Here is an 11,285-nt window from a genome sequence, read left to right as displayed (position 1 = left end):
GATCAGGCAGCGGCGCGGCAGCAGCAGCAGCAGCCGGGTTGCTAGGGATGGAGAGATCCCGTGTCACCCGGATGTGAGTGTCATGTTGGCCCAAACTCTGAGGGATTTGGCAGCGGCGGCAGCAGCAGCGAAGCAGCAGCGGCAGCAGGAGCAGGAGCAGCAGCAGCCCCTCGCGTGTCGCTAGACACTACCATGGGGGTCGGATAGTGGGGAGCGCCGGGGGCAGCGCACACCTGGCCTGGGGGTAGGGTAGGGGGCGTCTCTGCTTTTTTTTTTTTTTTTTTTTTTTTTTCTTTTTTTCCCTCTCCTCTCACACACCGGAGAAAGTGAGAATAATGCATCACCAGCAGCAGGAGCAGCACCCTGAAGGTAAGAGCCGGAGCGCCCACCAAGGGCAGCAGCAAGCCTGGGGCTGAGGGGAGGGGGAGGCGGGGGAGGATTTGTGAGGGATTTGGGAGACGGGGATTGGGGGGGATTAGGGAAGGGGGTTGAGAATGGGGTAGGTTTGGGGTGAGCATCCGGGCTTGAGGAAGGGGCCGGGAGAGACGGCTCGGGGAATAGGAAGGGCATGGGGTGAGGTTAGGGAGGGACGGGGATGCTGCTCTCGGCGTGTAACTGACGTGGGAGCGGGTTTATACATGTCTGTCTCTGGCCCCAGGGCCGTTAATATCAGCTGGTTGAGCGGAGGGAGGCAGAGAGAGGACGTTTGTGCATGTTTCTCTCGTGTTTCTGTCATTGTGGATAAACCTGCCTGGAGATGCCGCTTCCCAGGGGCTTTCTGGTGCGGGGGGCAGGTACGGGGTTATTGCCGCGCTTTGGATGCGATGTTTTCAGCCCACTTCCCCGTCATGTCGCTGCCAGGAGCGCACAGAGAGACGACACATGGGGCTCCTATGTGTTAATCTCCTTTGCAAACGGGCTCCGGCAGCGCTGCATCCCCCATTGGCATTTTTTTTTATGATTGCCCCCCCCGCCCCCGAAATTAGCAGTAAGTTTGCATTTTTGTCCCCGWTGGAGGGCAGGGGTTCCCCCCGGGGAACACAGACACTCGGGCTTTGTTTCACTTTCAAGTATTGATTTTAAAACGATGATAGATAGATTGGTGGTATATTTGTGCCGAGCATGGTTTCATGGCATCCCAAAGGGCAGGCGGGAGGCGGGGGGTTTGGAGAACGTAGGGGAAAGGAGAGGGGTGGCTATGCCATCGCTTAAAAACAAAYAAATAAATAAATAAATAAGGCAAGAATCCTTCCTTTGGAAAAACACTGGGGGTTAAAGTCACACGTTGCCCTCGCTGTCAAACCGTAACCCGAGGAGGCACTCTCCGTCTTGTGTGACCTAGCGAGGGACCAGCCGTTGATGTGCCGCCCGCTCCCTGATGGCCATCTCCTCTCGCCCGCTCGCCGCCCCCGGCGCCACAGCTGCCGGTTTCGGTAGGAAACGCGGGGGCGAAGCGCGGGGGCTCCCGCGCCCCCCGCGCCGCCGGCCCCCCGCGCCGCCGGCCCCCCGCGCCGCCGGCCCCGGGAGCCATTTTAGTGCGGCCCCTCGGTGCCCTCGCGGCGCTTCCCGCCCTCACAGGCGCGGAGCGGCGCCTGCCGCGCTCCACGCGCGTACCCTGCGCGCCTGCGGCTCGCCCCTGCTTATTTCCCGCACCCGAAAGGAGGAGTGTGGTTTTGTCGGGGGGCATCGTGTCTCATTTATGTTTGATGAACAGTAATCATCGAGCATGTATTTTTCTCTCCCGCCTCAGTAGCTATCTTTCAGTCTCTCCAGCTGGAACTCGCCGTACGTGTAATTGTGCCGTTCCTCCATTTTTTTTTCCCCGTSAAAGCATCCTCAAGTTTTGAATTTTCTTAGGAGTGTCTCTTTCCTACAGGTGCATTTAGGAGTAGACTCTTGCTCTAGTCAAAGAGCTTAGAAAGGATCTTTGCTAGTTGGTGGTGTTTTGTCTTCTGTGTTGCCATCTAGATTAACAGAACTTCAGTAATTATTTTGAAGGTGGTTTCTTTCCTTGTTTAAAAAAAAAAAGAATTAAGGCATTCCTTCATAGTGGTTTCACTCTTATAATTTGTGGTGTGGAAGATACCAGTACTATATGAATGTATTTATCAACAGACAACATCAGATTTTCACTCACTCGAGGCATCGATGTGTTTTTCTTTGAGAACGCAGAATAAGGCAAGATTTAAGTTGCTTCTAGGAATTTTTTGCTAGTGTTTTCAAACAGTATTGAATATTCTCAGTAAAAATCTGTAAGAATTTTAAACCACCACTTTTTTTTTAACCAAAATGAAGTGAGAAAACGGGAAATGTTAAGATGCTAAAATAAAGTTGGTTAGAAGAAGGAGGTATGGTCTGTTGGACTTAAATACAGTTACATGAAAGCTGACATCTGATTTGAAAACTATGAACTAAATGGAAGAATCAAAATGTTAGATGTTTCTGTGCAGTACTTGTCTTGACACTTAGATTAAATTTAAACTGACAGTACTGATTCCTGAACCTTACTTTACCGTGCAATTACCTATGTACTCATGCTATGTAGTATCTGTAGTGGAAGCATCACACCATCAAGAATTCTTAAAATATTTTAAGCAACATTATTATGACATATTTTATCATTAAAAATATAAGCAAATACTTTTTTTTTCCTTCTCTCACAGAGGTGAACTATGCAAGTAGCACCAGAATTCCTCTCCCTGGTGACGGACCAACTATTCAGTCAAACAGTTCAGCACCATCCAAGCAAACTGTTCTGTCTTGGCAAGCTGCAATTGATGCTGCTAGACAAGCAAAGGCTGCCCAAAATATGAGTACTACCACAACCCAGCCTGTAGGATCTCTGTCCCAAAGAAAACGCCAGCAATACGCCAAGAGCAAAAAACAGGGTAATACGTCCAATAGTCGGCCACCCCGTGCCCTTTTCTGTTTATCCCTCAACAACCCAATACGAAGAGCCTGCATTAGTCTAGTAGAATGGAAGTATCCTTTGATACAGTTTTCTTTTTCATAATCTGGTTTTTTTTGAGTTTTTCAAATGTATCAATGAGATTATCTTAACAAATCTCTTACAGCTTCTCAGCYAACACATATTAGTTTGCCTGCATGTGTGTGGGTAACTCTTGTTAATATTGATGGTAGTTAATTTTGCTTAAATTTCTGTTGATGATAGCCTCTTAATCTGTGTCATAATGACACAGAGTATCATTTCACTGAAGTAAGTAACTCAGAGAAGAGCTTGTAGCTGTTCCTTTTTTCTTGAGGAGGAGGAGTTCACATTCAGAACTTATTTATCTCTAGACAACATTCTGGTATGCCCTTTTTAAAAGTTACATTGTTTACTCATTCTAAAATAGCGGTCATCTTGCTTTTTCTGTCTGACACATTCATCTTGCAAAAGGCCTTTCCCTCTTTTATTTCCCCTGTGGATTTTTTTACTTCCCATCTTATATCTTTGCAATATACTAATCTAACAAATCTCTATATTGCACTAATTGCCCTTCCAAACATGTTTAAATGGATGGGAGTGCATCTTGCGGTGTTAATTGGGAGATAGTCTTTAATGACCTAAGATGTCAAACCTGCATCTTCCATATGGCAGTCTGGTGTATTATCATTAAGGCAAGTGAACCTGATGTAGAAATCTTTCAAAGGTGGTATTTGCCAAATGCTAGAAGTAGGGGAAATTTGGAGTTAAGGATTCACTGTTAGTATGTGTGCATATTTGAAATATATTCCTTTTCTCAACTTTTATGATGTATATCTACTGTGAAATGTATTTGGAAACATGAAGATATGTAGGTAGGAGATCAAATATACTAGCATGTATTTATCATGATTTGTATGTTGGGGGAAGATTGGTTTTACTGTGGTTCAGGGGCTGTAGGTTGGAAGAACGTGGATTTTTTTTGGAAGAACTAATAGCGTGTAGATCTGGTATATCACTTAATTCTCAAAAAAATTTTGAAGTCAAGTAAACAATTTTGTTGAGGGGAGAGGAGAAAATTTGCYTGTTAGCCTTGGTGAGATACCTTTAATAGGAAACAGCTGTTCAAGAGAGTAGATTACTAAGGTAAAACTGATTGTTACCTTAAACAGAACACCCAATCTGGCAATAGCAAGTGGTACTCATTTATAGAGCTTGTTTTTTCAATTATTTGAACGTAATTCAATTACAAATTTAAGACAGTGAAACAGAACCTGCTCTCATTTAAACTGGTGTAAGTCCAACTAATTTTAGTAAATTGGCCTCTCCTTGGCTAAGGTCAGTTRGATGAAATTACTGTGGATTTAGAGTGGAGTAACTCAGAGCAAAATTTGTTGCAGTAGCACTACATCATAAAACAAACTTGCCAATCTCATATTGGTATTATTTGTTCATTTCTCAGGAGGATACTACAGGTGAAGATGTATTTTCTAGCTTTATTTTATGCATAACATAGCAACCGCTGACGATGGTAGGCTTTGTGAACATAAGCTCAGTACTGGCGGCAAAACATTCTTTTTAGGCCAACAAACAGGATTTAAAAGGTCTTAAGAAGCATATGATGGTAGTTTTCTTCAGAAAAAATACTTTAAACTGACAAGGCTGTGCTTCTGAGGGAAGAAGTTTTTATTTAGTACTCTTCCTTCAGTCTTTTATGGAGCTCTTATGGATACATACGGAAGTTGTATGTTGAACTGAGAGAAACATGCCAAAAAATAGCTAAGGCACAATTCTGCCTATCCAGACTTAGCAAATAGTTTCATCTAGGTCCCCCTATATTTGCACTTACAAGAAAATAATGAATTACCATGGGGGAAGTATTAATATAATTTAATAATAAGCTGAAGGTGAACTTCGTGTGTGTGAATTTTAAGAGATATTTTTTCCTCTTTGGAAGATGAAAGGTTATCTCCAGATTTAAACTACTGCTATCTAGATCTGAGTGTAGAAGTGCAACTACAATTCCTGCTACTCTCATGTGAAAGCCTGTAGACTCTCAGTCTGTGTGGCTGCAGGGTCAGTAATTATATTCTGTTCCACAGTTTATTCACCTAAACTTTCATCTGTCCTGGCCAAGGCAAAATTGTTCAGGAGTCCAATTGTCAAAGACAGAAAGAGGGGCTCGGAACTGTCCTTTATGTGAATTATACAACTTCTCAATACTCATAGAGGAGAACTGTTGTTGCGTTTAGTTGAGAATGTTTCGTATTTGAACTAGATCTGAAACTATTTTTCTCCTTTGAACAAACGCATCATTGCCATTAATTGCATTAATGAGACGCAGATGAACATCTGAGGATAGAACAGCTTGGTAAATGTTTCTTACCCACCATGATGACCTGCATACTGAGTTAAGACTGTCTAGCTAAATTCATCTCTAGAATTTAACATAGTGTTCTGAGGCAGTAAGAGAACTTTCCTTTTTTTTCTTTTCTCTCTCTCTTTTTTTTTTTTTTTTTTAAAGAAGAGGACATTGAAAGGTCATTAATGATAGAAAACAATAATATACTGATATAACTGTAATAACTAATAGTATAGTGGTATAACTAAGAGTGATGAAGAAGTTTGTCACAGTTATGAGTCAAAAATTGCATAAAAGGAAGACTTGTTTTATGAATGTTGAAACTGAAAAGAAAACTGAACTGAAAGTTTGTAGATAATCAAAACTGATGAATTCCTTAACAAGATTTTCCAGACCATTTGACATATTTATACTACTGTCTATTTTTGCCAATTGTGTGGCCTTAGCTGTTTACATCCCATTCCCAGAAGATGATTCTAATTCAACTAATCATAATTTGGTAAGTACTCCTGAATTTTTATTATATATATTTGTTATTGTTTTAACTTGATGTGAAAAAAAGTTTGTTTTTTTAAAAAAGAAGAATTGGTATGTAATGATACTTGGAGATAAAATGTATTTAGAATATGCTTACTATTGCCTTATTTTTTCAGTTTGATTATGTACTTCTTTGTGTCATGTGTTTAAAATATGGTTTTCAGCAGTGAAATTGTTTGGAGGGGAATGCAAGTGAATGTTATGCTGAACATTATATATATATGTATATGTGACAATATAAAAATGTTTTGAGTTTCTATTGCTTATATTAACTAAATATAGTTACTTGTCCTTACTATATTCTTTTTATATTTCAGTCCTTTTGAAATTTTATTGTCTCGATGATGTCCTCGTCTAATCTATTTTTGGATCTTAATGGTGTAATTCAAGTATATTTTTCTATTAGACAAAAGTGGAAAATTTTACATTAATATATTTTACAGTGATAGGAACATTAATGTGAATTTTAAGAGGTCACTGCTATTAAAAATGATCTTTTTAAAAAGGGATGGTACTTCCTGAAGTATTTTGTTTGTAGAGCTGTATTTCTTGGGCTGAAAATAGTATGCTATTTTCATTGCTGTTTTCAAGATATATTGAAAATGTATCTTGAAAAATAATTTTGTGTTGTGTATTTTAATAACACAGTGACTATCACACTCAAGATTAATATTGTGTTACATTGTAGTGGTTCCATGGTTTATTCTAAACACACCTTGAAATAGTGTGAAGAGGTCAGTGATCCTGCGCTCTCTCAAAATCTGCATGTGGCTTCTTTGTGGGACGAGAGGAGTTCAAAAATAAAGAATCAGAATCCCAAACTAGTAAATAAGTAAATTCAGATTATTTTATCTAGAAAAAATAGGTTGATATGAGGTCTTCTATCTATGAAGATGTTTGTCCATTTCATGGGGTATAAATTTGTTAATTTCTCTAAAAGTAATTATACTATGCATATGACCCATGTTGTATATTCTTGTTTATCAAGATTAAGTGTATAGGGACAACAAAAAATGCTCATAAAAGGCAGAATAATCCAGGTCAGTGTGAAGAGCAAGTTATGCAGCTGTGTATTTAGCCAACCAACAGTCTTTGTGTTTTTTTTTTTTTTTTTCTTTTTTTTTCCTCCTGAGAAATTCAGGGCACAAATCTCCATAGCTGTCAGTCTACAACAAGATCTGCTAATAACTAATTTCATAAAGCATTACATGAAAAGGGTAGAACAGTTACTTATGTCAGAGGCTAATCATTTTGAAAGAAATGTTTTTTAGCGTTAGTTTTGTTAGGCCAAAGTCTGATATTTCTGACCTAATTTTTGAAGCTGTTAGCATTTAGAAAGAAATGCGCATTTTTGTCCATGTTTGTTTCTCTTTTTTCTTTTTTTTTAAGCTAGTGTTGCCAGATCAGTCTAAGCAGAAATAAATTATACGTTTTTAGTAACAGATCTTTATCCATTTTCAATAGAAAGGGTCTTGAATGCCCCTAAATATATGTGCATAAAATTTATAACTCGGCCTTTTAAATTCTCTCAAATTCCGATCTGAATCTGCATCTTGTTTATACTGAGTTTAATTTTGARTAATTCAGCTTGCTCAAAGAACAGAGTTTATCTTTACAGCATACTTTCAGGYGGTAGGACAGACTGTCAGATGAAGAGAACATACATATCCATGCTGTGCTTCTGATCTAATAAAATAAAGAGTTTGGGGATTAGCAGTAATTGGCTCTTCTTTTTGTTGAAGTTCTACATCTATTGAATAATATTCAGAAATTTTGTGGTATTGGTCTGAAAAACAGAATCAAAAAATGACCATAGTATCACCCAAGTGTTAAATCTTATGAACAAAGTTTGGTAGGGTTTTATTGTCCTTCAAGTAGACATGCTTGTCTTCTACTAGCCCTACATGAGGAACGGCTGCAAGAGCTGGGCCCCTTTAGCCTGGGGAAGAGCAGACTGAGGGGGGATCTTATCAACATGTATAAGTATCTGAAGGGAGGGTGTCAGGGGGACGGGGACAAGCTCTTTTCAGTTGTCCCRTGTGACAGGACAAGAGGCAATGGCAAAAACTGAACCACAGGAAGTTCYGCCTGAMCGTGAGGGGGGAATTTCTTCACTGCGAGAGTGACAGAGCACTGGCACAGGTTGCACAGAGAGGTTGTGAAGTTTCCTTCTCTGGAGATATTCRAGGCCCACCTGGATGCAACCCTGTCTAACATGCTCGAGGTGACCCTGCTTGAGCCAGGGGGGTTGGACTAGATGATCTCCAGAGGTCCCTTCCAACCTTACTGATTCTGTGATTCTGTATTACTAGTTTGATCTTTCTAGGGGACTGTACTCAGCTCTGGTGTAAAAAACCATTTCAAAAACTGAGGAAGATGAGATATCTCTCCCTCTCTCTTTCCAGTCCAGTTGTACAATCCCATCAACCCCACAGCCTCTTCTTTACCCTGTTTTCTCTGTGGGCACAGGCATCCATTGACATTATACAGATTGCAGCACTGCTCTCATTTAGTGCTTTGTGAACTGTAGAGATGGGTGTGAAGAGCAAGAATATTCTGTCTCTGGTGCCTTCACTTCCTCATTATATACAACTCCAAAACCTATTCTGATAGGCAGAACAGGTATTCTTTGTGATGAGATGTTAGAAGACAGCTTCTGTATGACGGAGTTCTCAAGACCTGTGAGAGAAACCTGAGGTACAAATTCTGAGTTTGTCTTCRTCAATTACTTAGTGAAACACTGACTACATATCACTTAACTGCTGGCTGAGTTCTCAGGAAGCCTGGCTCTCCCTTTCTCACGGGTGTTTCAACATGCAGAACATATTGCTAATTCATATAATCAGTACAAAGTCAATTATACACTGTAATAGTAACAAAATAAATTTTATGATAAATTAACCAAAAATATGATGGACACTTTAAGAAACAGGTACATGTCTTAAGAGAAGTAACAAATCAAATGTATGTGTATTAATGCACTTTTGAACATAGGCCATATCTTGGGTATCTGTTGTTCCTGGATCTGAGTCAATTTTGTCTGAACATACTTTAAAGATATGTCTGAGAAGGCTCTGCACCTTTGTTGTTGGAACAATAGACTGTTTTTAGAAAACTGGCAGTACAGATAAATTCTCTGTGGGACAATTGTGTATTTTCTGTGTTGGTCACTCATCTTTGCTGAGATGGAAGGTGTGATTATTGAGGTTTTTGTGATGTGGCCAGCAGTGTACTCTGAGATACTGATGATAACTTTTAAGGAAACAAGAAAAGATTGCTTCATATCAGTGACTCTAAATTCAGCAGACTAGAGTCAGCTATCACTGGATTGGTAGAGTAGTAATCTCTTTTTCTTGATAATGTATGTAGTTCCACTTGTCTAACAACTTCTTCTGAGTAAACAAGCTCAAATTTCTGTTCTAGTTTTTTGCCATTCTCTGCTGGGGGTAGAGGGTGCGCTATAGCTGTTTTCTTGTGCAGTAGATTCATTGTCATTCTTCCTCAAAGGCAACGTATCAATGCTGGACGTTACAAAACAATGCATTTCAAGCAAATCGTAAGTGCACTTAAGGTACTACATATACTGGATTGCGCTTAACCACTTGCCAGCATTACAGTCTTGGATTGTGTTGGGAAGTTTATTTACTCGCTTGTGTAAAAACACCTTGGCATCTCTCTGGTGTGTGCCAGGAGAGGAGGAATGGATGTTCTCTTCGCTACCTTGAATGGACCAGTTATGTCATGCTCTCTGAACTGCAAAGAATGCAGTGCAGTCTAATGAACTTTAAAAATAGTTATTCAACTTGATCCTGAACTCTACTTAGTGAGTAACTTAATCCCTAATCAGTTGTTCTTTCTGCTGGGGAAAAACATGGAACAGACAGTTTGTGATGGGATGGGATCTAGTGGGCCCATTTCTTCTGTCAGTAGATAACAAAACTGCTTTTGATCCAAGAAAGTTATCTCTGCCCTGTAGCAGAACTGGATTGTATGTTCTGAGATGAATTCCACATAAATGTACTACTTCATGCAGATTTTCAAGTATTTTCTTTCTCCCACCTTTTGGTCATTTCAGGTGATCTAAACTTCCCTATAATTGATTCAGCTCTACTTCTGGCAGTGTCTCCTGCTGGAGCTTGATAAAAAGCAGTTTCTGGCAGGATGGGTTTCCTGTATATATCTATACATCTTCTTTCTGTTTCTGTCTTTTTGCCCGCCCCCCCAATTTGTGTTATTTCCCTTCATGTCTTTTGTCTTTTTAAACTTCCCACTCATTTCTTTCTATTTTCTTGTTATCTTTTTGTCTCTGCCCTCTGGCTTCCCTCTGTGTTTACTCTTCTGTTCCTCCTCTTCTGGAGCATGCTTTATTCTATCTCACTCTCCCACCTCAATTTCTTTTCTTGTATCGTTCTGTTGTACCGTGGTGTGTTCTCTTTTACTGCTTTATGTTTTGTCTCTTATTTACATTCTCGTTGGTCTGGCTTGTGCTGGACTTCTTACTTTACGATGTACTGGCAGACTGGCATAATACAGGTCTGAATTTTTGCCATGAACAAGACTCTCTCTCTCTCTCTCTCTTTTTTTTTTTTTTTAAATAAATGAACAGAAGAAGCTGTCTATGCTGATTCCAAGAAAACTAGATCCTTGAAGTTTGAGTTGAGTGTGCTTTGGGTGTATTGCATCTCTTGTGACTAGACCACAAAAGCTCTCATTGGTGAAATTGTTCTACTTGAGGAGAGATTGAAAGCCTGTGCATTTTGAAAGCTAATGCATTTGGGGGGACTTGCATGAATTACAGTAATCTGGCAAGTGCAGAGTCACCTGCATTAAGAGCTTGACCTCAATAACAACTGTATGCTCCAGATAACAGGATTCTTTGGCTTTGTTTCTGACTTACTGTCAGTGGGGGACTCTCCCCAAGAGTGGGGTTCTGCATTAGAAAAACGTGCTGTGCTTACACAGCTAGTGAGAAGGTGGTGTATATATCGTCTGCTGTGCAGTGCCCTGGGCACCTTCTGTTCTTTCTCCCTATTTTCCCAGAGAGCTGGGACTGGGAGATCCATAGTGGAGGACACTGCTATAGAAGGGTCCTGTTTGTATTCTTCCTTTCAGACAGAGATTTCTTCTTCAAGCAGATTTGTGTGGATCTTTCAGTTGTGGCCTCCAACAATAGGAAAATCAACTCTGCAGTGTTGTCCCTGAACTGATAACTGTGCCTTCAATCTAGGGCACAGCAGGACAGTACTCTGAGAAGACCCAGTTGAACTTGTGACCTGGAAGTGGCAGGCTCCCTATCCTTATCCCATTAGCAGTCCCATGACTCATTCAGTCGTAAGGCCGCTTGACTAATACACCCATTGAGAAGGTTTTGTTTTTTACCTTACACCTAGTTATTGAAATCCTCAATATAGACCCTTAATAAATATCTGAAAATATTAGTGCATAATGTTATTAATTGTA

The 11,285-nt window shown here is 40.3% G+C and overlaps 1 protein-coding gene across 4 annotated transcripts in view; it reads left to right on the top strand.

The window, feature by feature from the left end:
* Positions 1–335: 335 nt before the first annotated feature.
* Positions 336–11,285, top strand: part of CACNA1D (calcium voltage-gated channel subunit alpha1 D) — a 194,182-nt gene continuing 183,232 nt past the window's right edge. For 2 of the 4 annotated variants that reach the window (XM_085302370.1, XM_085302369.1), the window contains exons 1-3: positions 336–369; positions 2,664–2,982; positions 5,682–5,787. In XM_085302370.1, coding sequence (XP_085158496.1) covers positions 336–369; positions 2,664–2,982; positions 5,682–5,787 — 459 coding nt within the window. Of the gene's footprint in view, positions 370–2,663; positions 2,983–5,681; positions 5,788–11,285 lie in introns of those variants that run through there. The other 2 variants (XM_085302371.1, XM_085302373.1) reach the window with 1 other exon arrangement.

Source organism: Rhea americana, unplaced genomic scaffold (assembly GCF_003343005.1).
Source record: "Rhea americana isolate MKP2758 unplaced genomic scaffold, rheAme1 scaffold_19, whole genome shotgun sequence".
In the NCBI taxonomy this organism is placed as follows: Eukaryota; Metazoa; Chordata; class Aves; order Rheiformes; family Rheidae; genus Rhea; species Rhea americana.
The sequence above is the reverse complement of the archived record's forward strand: the minus strand, read 5'-3'. Positions and strand labels throughout refer to the sequence as shown.